At 33.9% G+C, this 27,539-nt stretch overlaps 1 protein-coding gene and 1 long non-coding RNA gene across 3 annotated transcripts; one reads left to right on the plus strand and one right to left on the minus strand.

The window, feature by feature from the left end:
- The first annotated feature begins 8,678 nt into the window (after nt 1-8,678).
- LOC148279227 (uncharacterized) lies at nt 8,679-23,534 on the plus strand. 2 transcript variants are annotated; one of them, XM_088230260.1, is made up of 6 exons: nt 8,679-8,795; nt 17,500-17,688; nt 18,890-19,015; nt 21,296-21,380; nt 22,206-22,270; nt 22,847-23,534. In XM_088230260.1, the coding sequence occupies exons 1-6, from the start codon at nt 8,790-8,792 to the stop codon at nt 23,402-23,404; spliced, it is 1,029 nt and encodes a 342-aa protein (XP_088086386.1). In that variant the 5' UTR covers nt 8,679-8,789; the 3' UTR covers nt 23,405-23,534. The 2 variants fall into 2 exon arrangements, with proteins under 2 accessions (XP_088086386.1, XP_088086388.1); XM_088230262.1 differs by having other exon boundaries at nt 8,680-8,795; nt 17,492-17,688.
- Nucleotides 19,121-20,722, minus strand: LOC148279228 (uncharacterized). The gene is made up of 2 exons (XR_015822945.1): nt 19,476-20,722; nt 19,121-19,275 (listed from the first exon to the last, which is right to left on the minus strand). It is a non-coding gene; the product is annotated as an uncharacterized LOC148279228 (long non-coding RNA).
- Nucleotides 23,535-27,539: the final 4,005 nt, after the last annotated feature.

Here is a 27,539-nt window from a genome sequence, read left to right on the forward strand (position 1 = left end):
TTCCAAACGTCAAAAATTGACAGATATTTTTTTATCTCTAGCCTTGAATAATCTTTTGTTAAATCTTCAAAATGATTATTTTTATCAAAAGAGTCATTTCTTTTGTTATTCGCAAACAAACAGACATACCATCACGCCATTTCTCCAAAGAGGTAGGCAGAGAGGATAGAACGAACAACATATTACTAATTTTCATACAGTCATTGACGTAATAGACGCGCCCTAGATTAGATTAGATTTAATGATATGGTAACTTATATTTAATACATGTTATTATGTCATAAGAATGGAATTCCATCAAGAATTGTCAATAAATAACTTAAATCAAATAGATTAGATTTGTTCATTGTGACAAAATACATAGTTTAACTTTACATATTACAGTACATTACATATGTTATTTGTACAAATTATTCCCAATCAACAGATCGATAAAAATGGGATATGATATATTATAACGACACTATTAAAAGTCGATAAAATAACATCACATATCACGTCACATGGGCTCTAAGAACAGTTTTTCTTAGGTGTTTTTTAAGTGCGTATTTATTTATTTATTTTAATGAAACAAACAGTCGAAAATGAAATAATAACATTTTTTAAAAATACGGTTTTAAGACAGACCAGCAAAGTTTCCAAATAAGAATCATACATATTAAATTGTGGTACAACATAAGGGTGTGATTGTGTGTATTTGTATGAGAATAAGTGTAGATGTGTGTTTATGTGTATATGTGTGGGAGTAAGTGTTCAGGTGTGTGTAAGTGTGAGCATCATTAAATAGTAAGTGGGATCGTATCGCAGCCAGAAAGAATGAGTTTTAATATATTTTTATATAAATTAAACAGCGTGTTAAATATATCAATAGATGAAAAAAAAGCATTATAAGTAGTTAGAGCAAAAACGATAGAGGAAAGAATATGTATGCGATGTATATACATACGTATCATATATATGTATATATATATATATATATATATATATATATATTTGGATAATTTATATAGCGCCATTTTTGTGAAAATCCCCTCAAGGGCGCTGTACAATATATAAATATCCCAGCACGTCTTGCAGCTACAGAGCGCATGGACGGTTAGGATTCTAGTTCCTCGTCTCCAATTATGATATATTACTATCATTATACATAAGAGCTAGATTACACGTCTTGCAGCTACAGAGCGCATGGACAGTAAGAAATCTAGTCCCTATTTACATTTTTTTTATTTTATTTATTTCACGATGAAGTTTAGAGTTTAAGTGATAATTTGAAAAACGACATAATTTTTTGTTTTTTAAAATAGAAGTTAGACTACAAGTCTTGCGGCTACTGAGCGCATGGACGGTTGGAATTCTAGACCCCATTTACTAAATTTAGATATTTGATAAAATTTACCTAGATTACTAATCGTCTGGCAGATGCAAAGTGCATGGACGAATGAAATTCTAGCAATTTATTTCAACAGAGAGGGAAAACATTTTTAAGAAGGGAATATGGAAGTCTTGGCATTTACAGGGCTTATGACTTGTCATTGGCTGGTTTAAGTGGCCACTTTATACACTGTGTAACATTCACCACTCTGCCCATGTTTCAACATCCACATTTCCTCAACTCTTCCATCTGTTGACTTTTGTGAAGTAAAAGAGCTGAAACCTTTATCACGTGGGTGAGATTCATCCGGCTGAACCAAACTGAACCCTGTAAATGCCTAGACCTCCACATTTCCTTCTCAAAATTTTTTTCCCTCTCTGTTGAAATAAATTTAAATATGAATAACTCCCTAGGGAGGAAATCCAGCCAGTCTGCAAGCAACTCAAAATTATCAATAAATTTACAAAAATATACGAATATATACTCCAGACAAAACTAAGCAAAAGACTCAGACAACCTTTACAAAAGACGTCAAAAATATTATCATTATCAGTATATAAATTTCAAAAGTAAAAATATTTTGTTAAATGTATGTCACCCGTAAGGGTTTATCAATGAAATTTTAAAATATAAATTTTTTGTAATTTAAAAAAATATTTTGTTCTGTATATCTTTTATACCATCAGAAAGTAAATTGTAGAACCTTATTGCATCAACGTAATCATTCCATGTCCGCTACCTAGTCGGAGCATATGGTGTCCAAGAAGATCCTCTCTGTCGGCTGCCAGCTTCTGTGCATCCTCCCAAGTCAGATTCGCGTCTGTAGTTTTAACACGAACTGCCGACGTACAGTCCGCAGTGGTCGTCCAGCGGTGCTATTCTGGAAAACACTTTTATCTCGCGTATTCACATTCAAAATACGCGAGATAAAAGTGTTTTCTTCGGCCGCGAGAGCGGTTGGAATATCACCCCTGGGCCCCGATTACAATTTATCCTCAAAGTAAAATCAAGTTTTTGAAAAGCAGAATATGCATAATTTTTTTTCTTCTAATTATGTTCAATGAGGAACTTCAGCCCTACGGGAAATTGGATACAAAAAATGTTTTCTTACGCGGGGTAAAAATTAGAGCATTAAATTGTAAAACAAAGTTTTTCGAAAATGTACAGAAAAAATAATAAAAAATATTTAGATAAAAACGCACTACTTTAAATGACGTCACTGGTTCATGCGAATCAACCTATGATCTGAGAGCTATGGAAGATTTCCGGTCTGCTTGTCGCTTTTGGACCAATGGGAAGAACTGAATGAGAATAAGCGGAAATGAACCTCTGACGTTACACGCGGAGATATTTCAGAAATACAAAACTTTGAAAAATCGTAGCGCCGATAATACGATATATAAAAATTTAAAAAAAAATTTTTGACTTAGTTTAACAGTCTTTTAACAAATAAAAAAATCAAAAAAAAACCCCTGAACTTCCTCATTATAGGTTACCGATGAAGATACTTTAAATGTTCAAGCAAATATACTCATTTTCATCAGTCGAAGATTATTCTATAACCTTCCTATTGTAATCGGGGCCCAGAAGCTCTATCACAAATAAATACTGACGTGCCAATAAGCGACGTGATAACAATTTATCACCATGGTTGTTTTTCATATTCGCGATCACAATGCAACATCTGTTAACACCTAATATTAAATGTCAAAATATTTACGTTTCACCACGTAAAATCCTGCTGCGCAATCACATATTTGAATGTCACCGGTGTAAATATGGAAAATATTCCAAAACTGCTATTTTCATTTATTTATTTATTATTTATCACGCTATTCATTGCATTTAGCCGGCGGTTGGCGAGCCAAGTGTCAAAAAAGCAGTCGCCATATAATTGTAATTTAATTTTCACTTTTTTGTCTTAGATACTCCTTACTATTTTGCAAATGCAATATATTGTATTCTTTTTTATATTAAACGCCGATTTTTCGCCAGTGAACTGTATTTATTTACGAGGAAAACAAAAAACAAACCGACACGAGCGTTGACTTAGAGATTACACACGCGTTGACTTGTGACCGCGATAACTTAAGCGTGTTCATTATTCAAATTTATTTCAACAGAGAGGGGAAACTTTGAAATATTCTAGTGTAAAAACACCTTTTTAAATAAATATTTCATGTCAACCATGCCGGAAGTTGAACCCGAGACCCCTTGCATGGTAGGCAAATGCGCTGACCACTACACCACGAGGCCGCATGTCTCAGCCTTACAAAGTTCACAGCATTTTAACGTTAACTCAATCAGATTATTTCCTTAAATAAGGAACTTCAGTCCTACGGGAAATTAGATAAAAAAAGGTTTTTTTATGCGCCATAAAAATAAGAGCAATAAATACCAACTACTACGCTCTACCCTAACTTGATTTCCATTTTCTAATAGCGAGTTATTTACAACTCGTTGAAAATGGCCACCAAAATTGAAATCTTTGTGTAAATTATAAAAACTCTAATATTTCTTTTAAAAAAAATATTTAAAAAAAATATTTAGAAAAGTTTATTGAAAATGTACGAAAAAATATTCAAAACTACTTTGAACGACATCACTGGTTCGCATGAATTAACCAATGATAAGAGAGTTGTGGAAGATTTCCGGTTTACTTACGCTTAACGGAACAATCGCCAAAACTGACCGAAAAGAAGCAGAAGAGAACTAGAGACGTCGCACGCGGATTAATTTCAGAAATACAAAACTTTTAAAAATCATAGCGCTGATTATACGATACACTTTTTTTTTTAATTTGGCTCTTTTAATGACAGATAAAAATATATAAAAAAACAGCAAACTTTTCATTCTAGCTGTCCAAGAACCTATAGTAATTAATCAAATTAACTCAAGTTTTTAATAATAAAAAATATTCACTTTTTTTACCGTTTAGAGTTATTCAGTCGTTATTATTGTCGGCCTCGTGGTGTAATGGTCAGCGCGTTTGCCTACCATTCAAGAGGACTCGGGTTCTATGCCCGACATGGTTGATATGAAATATTTATTTAAAAAGGGTGTTTTCACTCTAGAATATTTCATAGTCCCTGGACAGGTACCTGAAGCGTAAGACTGATCATCTTACCTTCATGTAACTAAAATTACCAAGATTCGCTGCGAATGGTGTACCAATGCAGTGCCCTATGCACCATTAGGTGCGGAAAGGGAATGATGATGAGTGTTATTCAACATTATTTTAATTTCTTTATTAATATGATATATTTTTGAGGTTCAAAATATTTTAAAATACAAATTTTATGCGCTTTATCTTTTCAGACTTCTTAATTTGTAAATAAATGTTTGGTATTAATTTATTTTTAATCCTGTAGTAAATTCTACTTACATGTGTGTATATTATTGTATTTGCAACTAATACGTAAAAGGCGCCAAGTCCCGTATATTTTAATAAAATCTAGGCCCGAAGGACTGATCAGCTGAGACCCGTAGGGCCGATGAAACGAGGCCCGTAGGGCCAATGAAACAAGGCCGGACAAAAACCGAATTCCCAACATGTATCGGTAGGCTGCAGCCGTCCGCTTTCTGCTAGTAATAAATATATCTGAATTTGCATTAATTTGTGGATTTTGCAAGCAGGTACTTTATTTTAATATTAACTCAAAACCAAAAACTGGTTTGAAGATATAAAAATGTGTACACGATTAATTTATGTAAAAATTCGATACATCGATAATCTGCAAGTCGATCTAAGTTCGACTAAATTGGTACAGTTAACAATCGGAAAATGTTTCAAAATAATATTATTATTTGCAGATAAAATAAATAAGTAGTTTATCTAACAATTATGAATCATTTTACGTCACAAAGCGATTCTTGCTGGATACTGGTGCGAGACGTAGTAAAGTTATAAGTTATGTATGTTAAAATGTCCGTAGTCAAGATGGTTAGACATATTTAAGTAACCGGAGTTTGCTATACTATACGCTGCATATTATAGTGACGCGATAAAACTCGTAGACAAATTGAATAAATAAAATCGTAATTCAAGGAAAACTTCTTTACGAGAGTTGGTAGACGTGACAATGTCGGTTTGCCGCCCGATAAAAAGATGGCCATACATGTGCGGATTTACGTCCGTCAAATACCACTAAAAAAACTCAATTTTGAGATGCCTGAAGGTCCGCTTAGATTTTTCTTTTTTATTTATTCATACAAATATATATTAATTTATTTATTTCAAACTTCAAGTACAAAAATAAGTACTTTGGCGGACTTATTGCTAAAAGTACTATCTTTCCGCCAACCGAAAAACAGACTGGTCAAAAGAAAAGTTGGTCAAAATTTTGTACTAAAAAACCATAAATAAGTATCAAAAGATACATGCATAAAATTAAAAAAAAAAACAAAATTAATCCAAACTAACAGCTATTTTTTCATTGGAAGTTAAGGCCTGCATATATGATTTTTTTAAAGTATATTAAGTTATACATACATTATTGAATTATGAGGAATGTGGAATCAGATAATGAGTTTAGAAGGAGAGAGAAAGAGAAAAAAGGGATAAAAAAAAAGTAAAAATACATAAATATTACAAAAATATGAATCGGGTTATGGTCCCACGGCTAATGTCTCGGACTCACGGATCAAAGGTCCTTGGTTTGAATGCCACTCTACTCTAACTTGATTCTCATTTTCTAATAGTGAGTTATTTACAACTCGTTGGAAATGGCTATCAAAATAAAATATTTGGGTAACTCATAAAAACTCAAATATTTCTGGTAACTTTTTAAAAAAAATACGTATCCCAAACTCTGTGAGGTTAACAATAGTGCCAACCAATATTTCAATATGTTATCACTTAGAAGTGAAAAAACGTGATTTCTACTCTTCTCAATAAATAATTGTGATCTTCCTACTAATTTTAATATCATCACAGTTAGGAAAACGATACAAATCATTCTACTACAACAGTGAAAAGTCTTATGATGTAAAGTACCTTGGTATTATCCTAGATAATAATATCAAATTGAAATTTACAAATAAATGCTATGGTAAAAAGAGTAAGAAAACTTAATTACACATTTGTTAGATTAAGAAACGTTATCTCTCCAAACAATATAAAAGCACAACACAATTATACAGTATATTCTGCAACATTGAATCATAGGTTGGGAAGGAGCTTACAAGGAAAATTTACGTCCGCTTTTAATTGCACAAAAAAAATTATATAAAAATTAATGTAAAATATAAATACGAATTTTTACTCTATTAGAAAGGTAAAACGTAGAAACGTCGTTATAAAAAATGTGTGTACAAATGTATTTATTATGTTTGTACATAGTTGTAATTTTACACTTACTTTTTTTTATTATATAAACAAAACACGAGTGATACTTTAATCCACAAATTTGTAATATCCAGTGACCGGTTTCATCGCTTTCGCGACATCTTCGAGACTGGTATCTTTATTTTAATAAAGAGAAACTTATTAGAGTTAAATGTATTTATACAAAACAGAGGTAAGGATAGATAATTCAAAGTTATATGTAAGTTAATTAAATAAAATTATTTTTATCTTCAGGATCATTTTCAAAAAAATTTGTTTAGGTTAACTAATGAGTTAATATAATGCTATTTTAATAAGTTTAAGTATTTTATTTTATTTTTAGTGTCCCATCCTTCGTGAGTGTGGTTTTATTTATATAATAAATTACAATGAACTTCCATCAAGAATTTTCACTTACAAACTAAATGTTTTACACTTACTTTGTTAAAAAAAATAATTCAATAAATAAAAAAATAATAAATGCAAATCTCTACTCTGAGTATTATAAAAAAAATAAGTATTAATAAAACAACACGTGGAACTAGACAAAATACTCACCCTTCTCAAACCAACTATCTTTGTCACCCACCTATACCGCGTATACACAAACTAGGAAATAAATGTACGTCTCATATCGACATTTCAAACTCGAGTCTCTGTAAATTCAAATCATCTCTTTATAAATATTTTATGATGTTCTATAGTAACGATTAACGATTAATTTGCAAAAGCTACTTATGCTAATGATCTGGTGTTAACTCATTTTATGTTCATAATATGGGGACTTTTAAACATGTTTTATATGCTGACATATCGCTAGCCCAAAGCAACAGTGAGATAAACCCGAGATTTCTGATTTTGAGATACACGTGCTGACATGTTAATATCTTAAATAAATTAATGTTTTCAAATAATGAAATATTGAAGTTATCTAGTTAATCTATGTGAAAATATAGTACGCATAATCTACTTTAAATAATTTAATTCCGTCAGACCCTTTGCACACCTCAAAGTCCGATTATCTGAGAATAGGTTCTTCAGAGATATCTTGCCCATGCTGATCATTTTGGTTTCGGATGTGACAGGGTTTAAAGAACTCGCTGTATATATAAAATACGTTTCTTCTTATTATAGTTTCTCTGAATTCGCAAATCACCTAATCAATTTAAATCATGACTTTAATAAAAATACTGGAATTAAAATCTTACATACAAATAATAAAGGGTTAAAAGTAAATAATATGGAAATATTTCACATTAGGAAAGCTTTAAAAAATAATGTTTCTTTGATCAATAATCAAACAAACTTCCAATATAGTCCTTTATACGATGTTCCACTGTACTGGTCACCCTATAAAACCTATTAACCTTATCCCTTCCCTCCATCCCCTCTACTTTTTTCATTAATTCTCAAACAAGACAATTTTTTCATAATTCAATCAGTGCATGTTTGTCATAATCAGTGCATGTGCTTATTAAAATGCATGTCGTGTTGGTTTTATATGTTTGTGCAACAACTATGGTGAAGGTGTATAGTGGGTTTTGCATGTTGGTTTGCATGTTGGTTAAAATTGGTGTCCTGACGAAGAGATGGGTACGTCTCGAAACCGGTAGACATAGAAAAGTTGGTAAGAGGTTATATACAAATATTTAATAACATTTAGTAAAATTTTTGACCACAAAGTCAATGCTTTAAATATTATTAATATTTTATTTTTTTTATCCCATGTTTAAATATTGTTTTTTACTTTTGTATATCTAACTGAACCCACTATACTGTTTTGTTTTATATTGTAAAAGGCATTTGAGCCGTATAATAAATATTGATTTACTTAAAATAAATAAATTATGTTAAGAAATTCCTCGCGTGTGTGGCGTCCCTGATGTTCAAAAATATTCGAAGATGCCGCCACCTGCAGCGCTAGCGCTCATCAATCTATTGTCTTATTGTCTATGATTTTTACAACATTTTGACAGCTTCGTCCGCTCGGTTTTGTGTCGGAATTTCGGCCGATTTCGCTCAAATCGGCCAGAAATGCGCAGCTGAACAGGGAAAATAGTCACCGCGGATCATTCTCCAACCATAATATTGATGCTGGTAAGTCTCGCCGGATATTTTGTTTACATTCGATCAATTTACATCGCGCTCTTAACTATCGCTGTTCTGGTCAATTCGTCAATTGATTATGGGCCTTTTAACTCGTTCAGACACGTACTAGCTTCAGTGCTTCGAGTCTTCGGCATAATTAACTCCATCTAATTTCCGAATGTCCGTTTGGATGCAATTAATTTAATTACAAAGTGATCAAATTTGACAGTTTCCAAATTGTTTTGAATACTGTCATACCTATTTTAAGTGATTCCTACTTTCCTTACCTAACAACTTTGACAGGCTTATCTTTTTACGTGTTATTAAAAAATATTCATTTATCTCGAGAAGCTACGCGCGTTTATTTTTATTCGACTTTTTTCGATGTTTAACCGAATTTAGCGAGTGGAAACAGATTAAAAAGTTTTTAAAACGTGCGAGTGATATTTTTAAAGAAGATAATGAAGCAATCACCGAATGACATTGGATTCTCGCAGTAAATATGATGGGAAAATTTGGTAAATACACATTTTTTCTGCCATTTAAATGTGTTATAAATTCCTGACTATTTTTTAAATTTTAATTAAATATGTCATAATGACAATTTATTCAGACTCAATTTTCCTTAAACTAGCCAGATCGAAGGGAAGATTCCAATCCCCAAAAACCGATTTTAATTCCATAACTCGAGTATTATTTATTTATATATATAGTTGGATAATTTATATAGCGCCATTTTTGTGAAAATCACCTCAAGGACGCTGTACAATTAATAAATATCCCTGTACGTCTTGCAGCTACAGAGCGCATGGACGGTTGGGATTCTAGTTCCTCGTGTTCAATTCAGATCAATAAAAATTATAACAGATAGGAGCTAGATTACAGGACGTCTTGCAGCTACAGAGCGCATAGACAGTTAGAAATTTAGCCCCCATTTACACATTTTAAAAATTGACAAATTTAGTGTATTAATGATGCTTGAAAAAAAAAAAAATGAATAATAAAAAGGAGTAAGATTACAACACGTCTTGCAGCTACTCAGCGTATAGACGATTGGAATTCTAGAATTCCAATCGTCGGGTCTAGACCCCATTTACAAAATTTAGGTATTTCAAAGTTGATATATGAAAGCTAGACAACCAATCATCGTGCAGCTACAAAGCGCATGGACGAGTGGAATTCTAGCAAAGTTAAAATGATATCAATAAATTTACAAAAAATAGATATTTATTAACGAACATTGTTCATTTATTTCAATTTCAATTTTATTTATTCATATATATGTACATTACAAAATGGTAGAACATATAGAAATAATTAAAATAATAAAGTAAAATTAGGTATACAGGGTCTTATACATCCGAAACCACGATGATCAGTATGGGCAAGAAGACATATTAGCATATTAAAAAAATATTTAGAACAAAGAATTTTTTTTTAAAATAAAATATTTAAAAAAAACAAACGGTTGCTTACTTCTGCAGGGGAGAAGTGACAGGAGCGCGGCGCAGTATCAGACTCCCCCTCCCTCTCCTTGTTACTCCCCTGCAGAAGTAAGCAACCATTTGCTTTTTTTGATATTTTATTTTTTTAAAGTTTATTCGTTCTAAAAAAATATTTTAATGTGCCAATATGTCTTCTTGCTGATACTGATCATCGTGGTTTGGGATGTGACAGGGTTTAATGAACACCCTGTTTATATAAATAACACATAAGTATACTTAATATCTTGAGAATAATATGTTAAAAAAGTAAGAGAATCTGGTAACGAAAAACTCCCTCAGAGACGTGACAAATGTCAATGTCCAAAGTAATATTATTATTTTTTATTTATTTATATAGGAGTTGCTTTATTATTTACCTTGCTTATAATATACAAGGTTTATATTTCAAAAGCGGATTTTTCTGCAATTAAATTTCTTTAAATTTATCTAAACTGTTGGGATCAGGAGGGATGAACTAATGTGGGCCAATCGGGAACTTCTCATTAGGAAATTTCCATTTTGCTTCTTCGACAATCTGACAGATGGAAAAATAATTCAATTTTTAAGTAATGCATTTGCTACTTAAACATTCGTTTGTTAATTGCACATGAAATGTGATACCATCCTGTTTCTTTTTTTTTCTTTTTTTATTTACAATTTTAAAAAACCCGTTAGGGTTACATTAGAAATTTAATATTGTCTAGTCATTCCATGTCTCGTCTAGTCTAGTTAGTTCAGTCATCATGTGCTTTTTCAGATTGATTTTAAATTTGTCTCCAGTAAAAGTTTTCAAGTAGTAAGGTAGGTCGTTGTAGTGTTTAAGTCCATTATGTAGTATTTTTGACTGTCCTGTGTTTGTCTTTGCTTTTTCAATATGATAGTGTTGTTGTTGTCTGGTGTTATATTTGTGTATGTCAGCATTTTTAACTAATATTATGTCGTCGTCTTGTATGTTTCCCAGTGTTATTTTGCGCACAATTTTTAAGGTCTCAATTTTAGTCAAGTAGTTTATGTCAAACTGGTGTGTTTTTTTGTACAGTTCAGTCGTAGAGGTCAGGTAGGGTAGGTTGTATGTTAGTTTAAGAATTTTATTTTGTTGTCTTTGTATTCTTGTATTCTTAAGATCCTAGCAGTATTTCTACACTTTAAACACAACACAACACGGCATAGTTGAATTCAAATCAGGAGTTGCGTACTGAGCAACGTCTACAAAGAAACTAATGGGTCAAAACGTTAACCTACTAATTTATGAGTAGTTTGGTTGCCGTCTGTTTGATGTTCGTATGCGGTTTCTGGACTATTCTTAATTCTATGGTATAGGCCTTTGTTAAAATTTAAAAAATTTGACAATTGGAAAATTCCCATTGTTTTCTGAACAGACCTCAGCTTATTCCTCCATACAAAAAAGTAAACTATATTTTACATCTTTAAACCTAGTAAGTTTTCTTTTAATAACTATAGTAAAAATAATATATAAATTTATTTCAACAGAGAGGGAAAAAGTTTTTGAGAAGGGAATATGGAAGTCTAGGCATTTACAGGGCTTATGACCTGTCATTGGCTGGTTTAAGTGGCCACTTTACACACTGTGTAACATTCACCATTCTGCCCATGTTTGAACATCCACATTTCCTCAACTCTTCCATCTGTTGACTTTTGTGAAGTAAAAGAGCTGAAACCTTTATCGCGTGGGTGAGATTCATCCGGCTGAACCAAATCACCTACTAGGCAACGCCTGGAAACAATTTTCCAATTTTTATACTTCTTCTTTTACCAGGTAGTAATTTAATAATGTTTGATTATGTCCAAATGCTTGCAGACTGGCTGGATAACTCCCTAGGGATGAAATCCAGCCAGTCTGCAAGCATTTGGACATAATCAAACATTGTTAAAATAATATAGCTTGATTAAAATGACAGCTGCCAAACTAATGTCACTAGTGATGGAAATTACTGATCACTGATCATGTACCGATCAAATCGATTTTATCAGTTTTTTCATGCAAACATGAAACTCAGTTTCCGAAAATTGATTTAAAAACGCAAAAACAAGCCTATTATAGTGTGTTTAAGACAATTATTCACCAAAAAATAAGACATTTATACTTTTTTTCATGAACAACATCAAATGAATTATTTTTTTATTCTATCAATTTGTCCCATCTCTAACATTTAAAAAAAATGATGTAACCTTGTAAGAACGTCGTTAATAATTATGTTTATTTTAACAACGTTTGATTATGTCCAAATACTTGTAATGCCGTATTAAATAGACTTCACGAACTCGGTAATAGTTATTCCCACGTATCTGATATATTTAGTGTAGGGTATTGTTCCCGTAGAACAAACCTTTTAAACTTTTTCAAAGGTGGTGAATGTTGAATTACTACCTGGTAAAAGAAGAAGTATAAAAATTGGAAAAAAAAATTCAGACGTTGCCCAGTAGGTGATTTGGTTCAGCCGGACGAATCTCACCCACGCGATAAAGGTTTCAGCTCTTTCACTTCACAAAAGTCAACAGATGGACGAGTCGAGGAAATGTGAATGTTCAAACATGGCAGAATGGTGAATGTTACACAGTGTATAAAGTGGCCACTTAAACCAGCCAATGACAGGTCGTAAGCCCTGTAAATGCCTAGACTTCCATATTCCCTTCTCAAAAATGTTTTCCCTCTGTTGAAATAAATTTAAATGGTGAATGGTAATTATATTTATTTATTAGTGCATTTCATAATACATACAGTTTTTTGTTCACTTTGCCCAGCTGTATGAAACAGTACTTATGATTTTCTTGTTGTATTACTGTAGAATGTTTTATTATTTAATTTTGTTTTTTACATTTATTCTTGAATCATTTAAACTTTCTACTGAATATGATGTATAATTTTTAGGTTAATTTTTTTAATGTAAATCTTGTATAATTTTTAGGTTTAATTTTTTTATATAAATCTTGGGTATAAGGAAATTTATGTTTTTAAAAAATATATATATATATTAAGCCAAATATGTTAGTATTATAAATTTATGTAAAAGGCAGATTTTCCGTTTATTTTAATAAATCTGCCTTTTACAAACATTTATAATACTACATATTTGCTTAATTTTTTTTTTAAAAACATAAATTTCCTTATACCCAAGATTTATAAAAAAATCTAAAAATCATATAAGATTTATATTTAAAAATTAACCTAAAAATTATACAGCATATTCAGTAGAAAGTTTAAATAATAAAACATTCTACAGTAAAACAACAAGAAAATCATTTGTACTGTTTCATACAGACGGACAAAGTGAACAAAAACTGTGTATATTATGAAATGCATGAATAAATAAATATAATTACCATTCACCACCGTTGAAAAAGTTCAAAAAGTTTGTTCTACAGGAACAATACCCTCACTAAATATATCAGAAACGTGGGAATAACTATTGCCGAGTTCATGAAGTCTATTTAATACGGCATAACAAGTATACACTGTCCGTGAATTGTTGCTTCAAAACGGTGGCACCTGTCTAGTCATTCTTCCAGGCGCCCTGAAGTTGATGAGAGATAACAGTTCAGGGCAATCCCACATTGAATTTACAATTTTGAATAAATTTAAAAGGTCTATAATTTTTCTTCTACCGTTAAGTTTTAACAAATTTAATGTTTTTAGTAAAAAATCGTAATTCAAAAATTCATGACTGATTCTAAGTTTAAATATAACACCAGACAACAACAACACTATCATATTGAAAAAGCAAAGACAAACACAGGACAGTCAAAAATACTACATAATGGACTTGAACACTACAACGACCTACCTTACTACTTGAAAACTTTTACTGGAGACAAATTTAAAATCAATCTGAAAAAGCACATGATGACTGAACTAACTAGACTAGACGAGACATCAAATGACTAGACAATATTAAATTTATAATGTAACCCTAACGGGTTTTTTAAAATTGTTAATAAATAAAAAAAATAAAATAAAAAAATGTATTTACCGTAAGAATTTTTTTTGAACTCTTTCAAGAGAATTTTGGTGACAGTTGTAGTAAGGAGTCCATACTGTAGAGTTATACTCTAACTGGCTTATGTTAATAAAATAAAATAAATAAATAAAACTTAAATCCTTGATTTCTCAAAACAGGGATTTAAGAGTTAAAGCTTTTTGCCAGTATACCTACGATATGTCAGTGGCGAATGCTCCTTATAATCGATTACATGCAGCTTACCATATTTTTTTGACATCGTAAGGATTAGGAAAAAACACATCACCAAAAAAATATATTACTTTTCTTGGATAAGTAAATTTATATATTCCTGTATTCCATACAGCGACCAGTTGCGCCTCTATTGGCCAAAATTATAACTTCTGGATTACACGAGATTACTCTGCTCACTTTAAAATCACTAATTCAAAAACGTCTTACCTAAAACTTTAGAATCTCGTTCGAAAAATTACACTTGCGATTACAGTAAAATCTTGCAGCTTTCATTAATGCAATTTAGTCTTTCAATACTTTTTCATAAGGGCTAGTATTCTTTAAAATACATCAATTTGACTTACGACAGTCTAAGGGAGGTGACAATATACGCACTCGTAATGTGTAAGAAAGAGATAACGAATATATTTTGTATGTCGTAAGTAATTTAGCATACTTATGTTTCGGCGGTTTGAAAGTACATTTGCTTTAAAATAAATAAATATTTTCATATTTTAATCTAAACAAATTGATATTTTAATCCATAATATAGTATAAATCCTTAAGTGGGTTTTAAAAAACAAAGATTCGCTTATTGTTTTTTAATTGTAATTCGTTTTTGTGCATACGATGACAGTTGAATATTGTAGGTTATTCTTCAGTATCCATTCAAACTTTTAAAATTTAGTTAGAGTTATGATAAAAACGTGACTAGTGTATAGTGTTAAGAATAAATATATATGAAGAATTATAATATGTATAACTTATGTCGTTTTGTGAATAATAATGTAATATAAAAGTCGATAAAACAATGATTCTTAAAACGTAATTTATGTTTTGTTTGGCGAACTATCGTACTCGGTAAGGAATACTTATTATTATTATCATTTATTAAGAAATAGTGTTTTATTTCAAGACAAGTTATAATAGTCTGACATAACCGAAGATGCACCGGTGCGCTAATGAATTATTAAGTTTATTTATTACTTTTTCGACACTCTGCGCAAAACGTGAAATAGCTGCGCGGACAGATCCTTGCTTTCTAATGACGTAGGCGGGGGTTCGAATCCATAGGGGTTCCAATTATTTTTTTGCAATTATGTTTTTTTAAATTGTATTTTTTAAATCAAATGTTTGTGCTACATTAGAAAATATTTTTACTGAAACTATTAGCAGGTGGAGCCATTTGTTAGGAATTATTTATTAAATATACAATAGACTTGTTTTTTATATGCCATACTACCGCTATGGACATTTTATCAGAATTTTCATAGCTTACCAATTTAAAAACTCACCGCTCGCCACAGCGATATGTAGGTACAAATTAATGAGCATTTTTGTAGATTACCCATTAGAAAAATCATCGCTCGCCACTGGCATCCAGTTAAAACACATGTCCAGGTTTTTGGCGCTGTCTCACACATTGAACCCGAGTACAGACATCAGTAAAATATATTTCAAAAATATTTGAAATAACTTTCATATCATTTGATAAGGAATTTCTTGTAATTTCTTGTCCCAATCTAAGTAGCCTTTATTAGTAATCATTAATATTAACATACATACCTTCAGTCGTTATCTGACTTGTTAATAACTGTGTTGACTATTTTTAAGGTAACGAATCGTTTTACTTTAGAATATATCTCTTCTTACCTAACCCCGCATTCCTCGCCATTTAATTATATACCACAAGAAGACCTTAATAGATTAAACGCATATTGTATTGAAAACAGATTGTCTATTAACATTAACTTAAAATATGAAAATGACTCGCCTACAGGCTGTATTAAATGCCGCAGCGAGACTTATTTTTGGAATCTGTAAATTCGGTCATATCACTCCACTACTTCGGGAATTGCACTGGCTACGTTTTCCACAGAGGGTGGAATACAAACTCAACGGGTTCAATGTGTGAGACAGCACCAAAAACCTGGACATGTGTTTTAACTGGATGCCGGTGGCGAGCGATGATTTTTTTTATGGGTAATCTACAAAAATGCTCATTAATTTGTACCTACATATTAACATATTACAACAGAGATGAAGAACATTTAAGAGAAGGTAATATAGAAGTCTAGGCATCTACAGGGCTTATGACCTGTCAATGGCTGGTTTAAGTGGCCACCTTACACACTGTGTAACATTCACCATCCTGCCCATATTTTAACATCTATATTCCTTCAATTCTTTCATCTGTTGATGTTTGTGAATATGCCTGTAGATGCCTAGACTTCTATATTACCTTCTCTTAAATGTTTTTCATCTCTGTTGTAATATGTTAATATAAACAGCTCCCTGGGGAGTTGAATCCAGTCCTTGTCTACAAAAATTTGGACAAACTCAAAATATTGTTGGTACCTACATAGCGTGGGTATCTCTGTCACTCGCGCCGCGCTGCGTTACCCCCGCATAATAGTCTGTAGCTGGCACGTACTTAGCGGACTCAGTCCTACGCTAATTTTCCAAACAGTCATTTTTTTTTTGTAATCTCAAAATGGAGTAAATCTTTAATTTCTTGGACTAGCATCCCTTCCACAATCCCCTGCCCCTCCTCAACAAAAAAAATTGAGATAAAACCGTATTTGACCAACGAAGCGATACGCACCAGACGCAGATAAGGGAAGCGGCTGGGTAGGAGAGGGGTAGTGGTTTTTGGAGGGACTGCTCTTTCTAGAAATTAAGAATTTACCTCATTTTGAGATCATAATTTTTTTGTTTTTTTTAAAAATGATTTTTTGGAAAAATTTTATTAGGATTTTTTTTAACGCTTACCATGAGAAATGTTCCTCAGAAGTTTCGCGGTCTGGCCCTTAAAAACCCTTTATAAAAATTAGATTTTTCTTTTGTCTTTTTAAATAGTCTTAATAAAAATTAAAGAACCACTGATCTTCCTCATTGAATTTATAGGGCTTATGACCAGTTTCAATTGTTCCGAAAGCGATAGGCAAGCCCTTACCCAGTCCCTCCCGCATTCCCCCCCCGTCCGCCCGCAAATCGGGCCCGTGTAGGCTGGCTGATCACGGCTGTCCAGTGTCACAGGTGCCGGGGCAAGGCAGAAGCAGACGGGCCATGGCGACGCGAGCCACGGCGGTGCGGACGCGACGCAGCAAGGAGCGCAGCAAGAACTTCACGGAGCTGGAGAAGGCCACCGTGCTGGAGCTGATAGCGCAACACCGGGAGGTGCTCCGCCAGGGGAGGAGCAACAACGCCACCAACAAGAGCAAGCAGGTGAGACGCCCTCCTCTCCCTCTCTCCATCTCTTTTTCTCCATCTCTCTCTCTCTCTCTCTCTATGATGATGCTACAGCCCATTGAGTTTTGGCCTCCAACTCTGTCTGTCCTCAGCCGCTGTCTTCCAATTTGCCACCTGGGCCTCGATTATAAACGCTCTTCATCTGTACATATTGAGACGGTATACTTAACTTCTGTACTATTTGTATCTACCTCGGTATGTTCTACCCACTTGTCATCTCGACATCATATGATCGAAACCAACCAACGAATGACCGCAAAAATTTAGTCCGCGTTCCTAACTTCATTAACATTCAAAATAGTTTTCATTTATATTTTAAATAGGCTTCTGTGATAAAAATGCTCGATGAACGTGATTTTTATATGACTTTTGGATATATGGATGTTCAAACATAGGCAAAATGGTAAATGTTACACAGTGTGTAAAGTGGCCACTTAAACGCCTAGACTTCCATATATTCCCTTATTAAAGGTATTCTCCATCCCTGTTGTAATTTGTTAATCCTTATGACTCCCGAGGGGGTGAAATCCAGTCTTTTGTCTACAAATATTTGGACAAACTCAAATATTGTAATTGGTTGGGAGTTGATGGGGAGGGGGGTAGAGGTGGGGTTACGGGATTCGTTAATTTTCAATTAAAAAAGAGGGCTGTATTGAAAACTTTTAAAAAAAAATTTTTATATATATATTTGGACCCCTGTATTTAGTAGCCTCACGTGTCATGTACAAGGCTAAGGCACTCGGAAAAAATCGTTTTTGTTTGTCTTGGAAATGGGATGTTCGATCACCGATTTTGGTTTATTACCTTTATGAGTCCAATCACCATTGTTGCAAAGTCCAAGAACAATGGCGCGTGATAACTACTTTTAACTACAGTGTGGATATCTGTTGAGGATATTCCACCTTTCCTGCATTCTGCTTCAAGATTATGGCGTTGCAAACTGAAATAACAGATGTTCGATACTCTGTGAAGAAATATCATCGCATGGACAATAGTCATCATTCCTTAATTTAAACCTATATAGGTAACTTCTCATGGCTCCGTGTCCGGTAAAAATTTGGGTCGTTTCGAAAGTACTTTGGTGATGATGACGGAAGTTGGCGGCATCAGCCAGCGTTGGGAAAAGCATTATTGAAAACTTATTTATTGTGTTTAAATGAGATTTTCCATGTTCCAGATGGTATGGTCCCAAATTTGCATGGAAGTGAACAAGCGATGCAGGGCGGAGTGCCCGCGTACTCCGGCGCAAGTCAAGATGTGGTACGAAAACTTCAAGAAGAAATGCAAAATGCGCTACCAAGAGGTAACTGTTATTGCTTTTAAATAATTAGATTATGGGAGCTTTTTACTGGATCCTCTCCCTAAATATTTAAGTCTAAAACTAGAACGAGTCCAATCTAAATGTCTAAGACTAATAATAGGGGCAATGAAGTCTTCCCCTGTGAATTCCCTTGAAGTTGAAACATTAGAAATGCCTCTAAATATTAGACGACAACTGCTTTCCGATAAATTTATAATAAAACGGCTACCACAAAAGGAAAATATTGTTATTGTTAAAATAACCTCGGTTGTGGTCCTGTGGCTAGTGTCTCGGACTCACGGACCAAAGGTCTGTGGTTCGAATCCCACTATACCCCAACTTGATTCCATTTTCTAATAGTGAGTTATTTACAACTCGTTGAAAATGGCCCTCAAAATTAAATATTTGGGTAAATCATAAGAACGCAAATATTTCTTTTACTAAAAAAAAAAAAAAAAAAAACCTATCTAAACACCCTATACGACGAGAAAAGGTTTTGGAATAAAAATTCCAAGCCCCCTCTCTGCAAAAGCATTACTACTCTAGTCGAAATGAATATTCTCTTTCCCCACCACAATATCCTCCCATTCTTCAGAATCCCATATGACGCTATTATCCGCACACCAATTTGTATAGAAAATATGGGTCTCCACAAAACAACATTTATGGCCCCAGAGGTTATTAATTTACAATTTACCAACCTGGCCAAAACCAAGTGGCCAAACCATTTATTTGTATACACAGATGGATCCAAACTACCATCTAATGACTTTAGTACTGCCGCAATATACATCCCGAAACTGGCGATAGATCGCAAATTCAAACTCCCTAGTCCTTCCTCTGTCTTCTCAGCAGAATGTCTGGCTATACAAGAAGCTATTCATTTCTGTCTATCTCTCCCTCATACACATGTTGTAATATTTACAGACTCATTAAGTGCGGTTAAATCTATTTCCAACAACCTTTCTAAATCCGCAAGTGATGAGCTACTCTGTTCTATAAGACTTAACAGTTGGAAATTCAGTAGAACTGGTAGAGAACTAATCATAGTCTGGATCCCATCGCATCTTGGTATTAGAGGTAATGAGATGGTAGATGAACTGGCGAAAGCGGCTGCGATAGACGGCTCGCGTCCTCTTGAGTATTGTGTGTGTGTTTCCGACGTGTCCCCTCGAATTCAGAACGAGGCAAAACGACAATGGAAGATCCAGTGGGAGTTTACCTCCAAATGTAAGGGAACTCTCTATAAAGATATCCAAGAGAGCATTCCAAGCTCTCCTTGGTTCCACACAAAAAAATTGTCTAAGAGATTAATCTCAAACATTAGTAGACTACGAATCGGCCACTATTGCACTAATAGCCACCTTTTCAAAATTAATATTGTAGGAAGTCCATGGTGTGAATGTGGTTTGGACCATGAGACTCCAGACCATATATTCTTTGGCTGTCCAATAAGGGACAAACATAATATGTACTCCTCCTTAAAAAAATATCCTTACCCTATTAACATAGCATCACTCCTCTCCATCCTTGATCCTGAAATTATCCACCATATAGGAAGCTTCCTCTCAAAAAATACGATCTATTTTTAGTTTTTTTTTCAAAAATGTTTTTTGATTTTTATTCATTTAAATAAATTGTACTCTTGGCAGAAATCATCCTTCTTAGGATGGATTGCCTAAATATAAAAAAAAAAAAAAAAATACAAAATTTAAAAATATAGATTACACAAACATCACTCTGTCAGATTTTAAATTTACACTAAAAATGTATTATGTAACTTAGTAGACATTATAATAATAAATATGTACATCTCCCCTCCGCTCCTTATCCTCTCTTCAAGCATTCTTGTCCTTATCCCGCCCAATTTACAGTAACTTAATGTTCTTAAAATAAATATTTAAAAAATCTTTGATTATTGAGTACATGAAAATAACATTTTTATGTGCATAAATTGTATGTATTTATTTGATATGTAATATATTTTCTTTACTAACTTTGTATACTATGTGGAATCTGTTATTAGTTCTGAGTTTATACACCATATCTGTTTGTTTACTAAAAATGTGTATGTAGAACTGTTGATTTCCCAAATAAAATAAAATAAATAAAATAAAAACAATCACCTTCACAAGGTCAGCATCCCTACTGATGATAGGCACCCCACGAGCCTGGTGGCCACCATCACAATACCCCTCTGGACGCTACAAAAGCATTTATTAATTAACGCGCCATTTTATCTCTGTTGTAAAATAAATATTGATTGAATAAATTACTTTGCAGCCGGGATCCGAAGACGGTACTCCGAGTTTGCTCGAAGGAAGACTATGGACTATAAATCCTCTTGCTGAAGCCATCACTGTCAAAGGTAATGAATTTTATTATTAATATTCAAAGCATTAACTTTTTGGTCCAACATTTTAATATTATGTCAATAAAATTTGTATAAAACCACTCACCGACTTATCTGTCTGCCGGTTTCGAGACGTAACCCGTCTCTTCGTCAGGACAACAACACTTTTTCCTCCTTTTCCGATTGTCAATCCTTTTGAAATATTAACTTCATAAGTCATGAACCCTCGGTGGTGGCGTAGTGAAGCATGTGTCTAACCTGCATGTCGATTTTATATTTTTGCAAATCTACTATGGTGAAGGTGTGTAGTGGTATTTGCATGTTGGTGCAGTGTTGTTGTCCTGACGAAGAGACGGGTTACGTCTCGAAACCGGTAGACAGATAAGTCGGTGAGTGGTTTTATACAAATTTTATTAACATAATAATATGTAATGAATTTTGTTTTCATTTTAAGTAAGCAGCTCAAACCTGATAAGCTTAAATCTATTTTCAAACAAATCTTGTCCATAGTTGAACCCATTGAGACTACACATTGTGATCAGCTCTCGTGGCAGCTTATTCCAACCATCGACAACCCTATTGCTCGGGAAATGCGTTTTCTCCAGCCTAAGACTGTGGCCTCGAAGACGAGCATCTTGTTTAAGCTCGAACATGGGGTTCAAATTTGGGCAGCTATAGTGACTGTTGAGTATCTTGTATGTCTCTATCGGGTTACCCCTTTCTCGCCGTTCCTGCAGGGTTGTGAGACTGAGAGTTTCCGGTCTCTCCACATATTTTTCATTGAGCATGTTAGGTTTCATAATTCGAATGAGTAAACACTTTTACAACAATTATTTTCAGATGAGCGAAGAGATCTTCCTACAGCCATCCTGCTCGGTCAAACGGATGAACAATTACCCGTCAATGTAAGTTACTTATGTTGCAATTATTATCCTGACCTATTGAGGAGGAGCTGACGCTTTTATGAGTTAGCTGATTTTTGTGTACGCTTCTCGGTGCTTGTTTGAAATGCCGAAAAAAATTGAAAATCCCGCCGCTTGTGGTTAAGGTCTGTTATTAATTTGGCAACGTGGCAACCAATGAAATAATAGCATATTTTTATGTAAGTGCATGTCAAAAGCCGAATCAGAATCAACAATGTTGTCACTGATTGGTTTGAGGTCATCACCGGAATTCGTCAAAGTTGGGTCCTCGCTCCGTTATCAACCCGAGTGCCGTAGACGGCGGGGTGGGGGTGGCCATCATTGTCAACCTCTTCTAGAACATTACTCCCACAGTGGCCGTCGCATAAGGTGGGCGATGGCCCGAGTTCCCAACTTAAAGATTTATTATTCTCGCAAAGGCTCTGTATTTTGGATGTTTTTATTATTTTTTTGTACACGTACAAAAGTACAATCACAAGTCAGGCGACAGTAGGCATCGGTTTCCGGGTGAGTCCCACGGTGAATTTATGTTTTCTTACACCTTGGTAATGATTACAGATGTCGAGCGAGCGACTAGACAGGCCGGACTCCGCCGGCGTCGACTCGAAAGACGACCTGCATCGCGGGCCCGTCGACCTCCTCCTGGACCCCCAGAGGTCAATGTCCCCTCTGCGGCCCTCGCCCCACCCGCAGCCGCCGAGCCTGCCGTCGCCGGACTCGAACGGCCCGCTCAACCTGAGCCACCTCGAGCCGCGCGTGTGCATCGACGTCGACCCGCCGTCGCCGCAGACCGACGCGTACCTGGCGGGCGCGCACGCGCCCTCGGGCCGCAAGTGCCGGCCGTTCTACTCGCGGGGCTCGGCGCAGTTCGAGCCGTGCTGCCGCAACGCGTCCGCGGCGGCCAGCGACGGCTACCTGTGCCCGGCGCCCTCCGACGAGGAGAAGATGTACTTCGCGGCCAAGCGGCAGCACGCGATGACCGAACACGAGGCGAAGATGAAGATCCTCAGCATGGAGCTGCGGCAGAAGGAAGAAATCTTTTCGCTGCAGAAACAGTTGTTTCTTATCGAGCTCAAACTCAAGATGGACTTTCTAGAAAAAAATTGCAACAAGTGAACTCTCCTGCGTCATATTTTTTACACTATGCGGTCATATTATGTCATTATTTTTACCACGTTAAGATGCCCATAGATAAATTTGATATTCGCCAAGCTAGAACAAATAAGTTTTCGGCGACAAATGTCAATTGTCAAGTGTCGGTGACGAATGTCGCAAATTCCTACCAGGTAATGGTCTATTTTCGACAATCCAGTGTCAAATGCCAAAAACCCCTTCAAATGTCAATGATAAATTTCAATCGTCAATTGTCACTAATTACTGCCAGATGCTGTCGATTTTTGACGATAGTCAAGTGTCGGTGGCAAATGTCGATTGTCAATTGTCGATAGATAGAAGATGTGCTTGATTTTTGCCATCATTGATATTTAATATGATTAATTCAGAAGGAAGTAACGACGACGTAATAATTACTATTCATATTAAATATAAATAATCAAAATTATACTGTATATTATATAAAAATATTGAGTATGTTTGCAGGCATCTTTATGTAATTGAATTTACACTATGTGGTTAAAGTTAAAAACTGTATATTTTTATATGTGAAAAAATTAAAACCCGTATATTTTACACATGAAAAATTAAAACTCGTATATATTATATGTGAAAATATAAAAATCCGTATATTATACATATAAAAATTAAAAGCCGTAAATTTTACGCATTGTGTAAAAACGCAGAGCGCCGCTTGAAAAAGTTACACGTGAAAATTATATTTAGTAATATTGACAATAATGTTTAAAAATTTTTAAATTCGTGTTACCATTGTTTTTTTTTTTTTAATAACCAATTGTTCTTAAGGCCATATTATATTATTTTTGTTTATTTATTGTTTAAGTAATCTTATAATGGTGCTTAATAATTATTTTTGCTTAGCAAATAAGTCTCTAGTATACGCGCATATATATTTTTGTTATGTTACATTTTAAAAATTATTTATTGTTAAATTTTTAAAAATATTTACTAACCCCTTAGTTTTAAATCAAATCATAATATTTTTACCGAATATCTTGTGGTCAACGCCAAAATTTGCAAATCTGCCAAAATAATACGCGTCCATATGAGCGGATCCTATGAGAAAACCGTGTCCGCAAACGGAGGCATCGCATCCAGTGGCGCGTTGAATATCTCGATCATCTGTTCCTCGAAGGTGAGGTGATCAGACTTACGCCTCAGGCAGCAGCCTAGGGATAATACTGTTGTGTTAAACCACGTTTAAAACAAATATTTCACTTCGGCCTTGCCAGTATTGGATTTAACACACTGTACAAATAGGGGATTTTTTACCAAGTGTTTATAAAAGCTCTAATAATGAATCATATCATTTATCCTTTTCATTTGCAAAATTCGCCATCTCAAAAATGGCAGTTTTGTAAGTTGGCAATAAATTTAGTCACAGGTAGGGTTACCACTTCAAAATGAAGGGATGCCGTCCAGTGGTGGTATTCTGAATAGAGAAGAGAGTGATTAATTTGGGGATTTTTATTTTTTGCATGCACCTAAACTTTGCTTCTTTTATGGCCACGCTGATGATTAAACGTCAAACAAATACGGACACGTGAAACTGAACATGAAAATTTTCATTTGTCGCAACAGAGAGGGAAAACATTTTCGAGAAGGGAATATGGGAGTCTAGGCATTTACAGGAATTATGATCTGTCGTTGGCTGGTTTAAGTGGCCACTTTACACACTGTAACATTCACCATTCTGTCTATGTTTGAACCTTTCATCTTTCCTCAACTCTTCTACTTTTGTGAAGTAACAGTAGAAGTCTGCAAGCATTTGGACATACTCAAAACATTGATGAAAATTTTAATTTAGACCATTATTGCCACCTTAAGCATTACCCAAAAATCTTAATAAGGACCGATTGACCAAATTGTATTAGTTTTTTTCCCATTTTTTAAATATTTTCATACATTGTTTGACGTTTAATTGTCTGTGTGGCCATTTTATGAAGGAGAATGTCGTCGCATTCAAAAAATAAAAATCGCCAAATAAACCACTCTCTATGATTCAGAATTCCACCCCTGGAATCAAACCCGGATCATAAAGATCATGACGTGACGATGAAATCGAATTTTAAAATGGCGTATCTTAATTAATTATAAATGCGGATGTATTTTTTGCGTTGACTCTTTGATAATATTTGGGAGTTGAATAAGTTCTTGTGTTTTTTTTTGTGAAAATTAATGCTGTATTCATAAAAATTAGTAGCAAAAATTTCATTGAAATATTTCTGGCAGCATACGAAGACCATCTCGAAAGAACGACTCATCTGATGAGGAGTTTTCGGCATCTTCATAAAATCGGAACAAGCGGTAATCAGAAGGACCCCATCTGAGCGTTTCCAAATACAGTAAAACCTCGTTTTTACGTTTTTTACGCTGAAATATTTAGGTCCCATTTTTTCCATAAATTCTCATTCAAATATCCCCCCAATGAACGTTTTTTACATTTTTCACAACCCCGGTTTTACGTTGAAAACTTTTCAAAACGTTCGATCTGTCAAAAGACGCCGAGCCGCGCGCAGGCGCGTTTGCCCAAAATGGTGAATAAAACCAAGGTAAATGGTAAAAAAAAATGCGCAAATTGTTGTCTCAAACTAAATTCAAAGTAGGTTCAGTGTGATTGACCATTTTGTTTAAGTGTCTAATTTTGACATTTTACTAAATTGTGACATGCGGTTGACGCATGTTTAGGAAGAATTAAGTCTTAACATCAATAAATTACGATAGAAATATTATTTGAAGTTATAAACATAATTTGGAAAGAAGATTGTTTAAACAGTTCTCATAAAATTGTGAAACAGTTTTGCCGCGATGTAAACGACAGTTGAAATTCCGTGGTGCCATACTAAAAAAAGTGATACCATATAAACGAAATTTCCCAACATTTAGGGAAAAAATCCTTGTATGCATTTTACGCAAATTCATATTTTTATTTTCGTGTTTTTAAGGTAAAGTTTTATTTATTTTTTTATTATTTATTTAATTTAAACATATTTTTTTAAATTCAATAAAAAAAAAAACACATAGTGATATTGATTGAAAAAATACAAAATATTTTTAATTAAATGAATAATCCTCGATCATCAATTAATCAATCAATCAATTTTTAAAACAGGGGTTTTACTGTATTTACATATTACAACAGAGAGGAAAAACGTTTTAGAGAAGGGAATATAGAAGTTGAGGCATCCACAGGGGGCTTATGACCTGTCATTGTCTGGTTTAAGCGCACACTTTACTCACTGTGTAACATTCACCATTCTGCCTATATTTGAACATCTATATTCTGTCGATTCTTCCACCTGTTGACGTTTGTGAAGTGAAAGAGCTGAAACCTTTATTGTTGCCAGTGTGATTCATCTGATTGAATTATTTCACCTACATACTAGGCAACGCTCCCTAGGGGTTTGAATCCAGTCCTTGTCTGCAAAAATTTGGACCAACTCAAAACATTGTCGTTAAATCCACCTGGTCCAAGAAGTATAAAAATTGAATAAAATATTTTCAGTCGTTTTCACAAAAGACAGCGAAAACTAATTCATGTCCCAAATTATATTTTTTTATTAATTATTAAGCTTAAAGAATGTATGGAGAAAAAAATACTACATTTTGAAGTGTGGTCGCTTTCTTCAATTGTCTGTTTCCATAAAACGCAAATCTTTTACAGTAGTGATTGGTAAAAACATGCTATCTCTCTTCCTCACATGGCGGTTTTCATTACATAATTTTTCAGTCTCTCTTGCACAGATTTAAATTTTTACTTTTTATATGCGGGCTAGATTTCTTATTGTTCACCCGTTCTGTGTCTGCAAGACTTATAATTTACCTCCATTCTATTTATATTTATCAGAAATAAAAACCAAAACCTATCCATATTCTTACCATCATAATTATTTGCTTATTTAAAAATCATAATAATAATACATCCAAAGACCCTGTTTTAACAAACTTGTATGTTAAACAAACTTGTTAGTTTAACAAACTTGTTAATTTACAAACTCGTTGTTTTAACAAACTTGCTAGTTTAAAAACGTGTTGGTTAAACAAACTTGTTGGTTTTAAAAAACTTGTTAGTTTAACAAACTCATTGTTTTATTAAACTTGTTGGTTTAACAAACTT

Source organism: Micrasema longulum, unplaced genomic scaffold, assembly GCF_059751315.1.
Source record: "Micrasema longulum isolate JH-2025_06_02 unplaced genomic scaffold, ASM5975131v1 h1tg000745l, whole genome shotgun sequence".
Lineage (NCBI taxonomy): Eukaryota > Metazoa > Arthropoda > Insecta > Trichoptera > Brachycentridae > Micrasema > Micrasema longulum.

Bases quoted from the DNA above. Each gene is read 5' to 3' on its own strand.
- LOC148279227 (XM_088230260.1), top strand. The intron at 19,016-21,295 runs GTAACTGTTATT...ATTACTTTGCAG, and splicing joins GCAAAATGCGCTACCAAGAG to CCGGGATCCGAAGACGGTAC. The intron at 21,381-22,205 runs GTAATGAATTTT...AATTATTTTCAG, and splicing joins TGAAGCCATCACTGTCAAAG to ATGAGCGAAGAGATCTTCCT.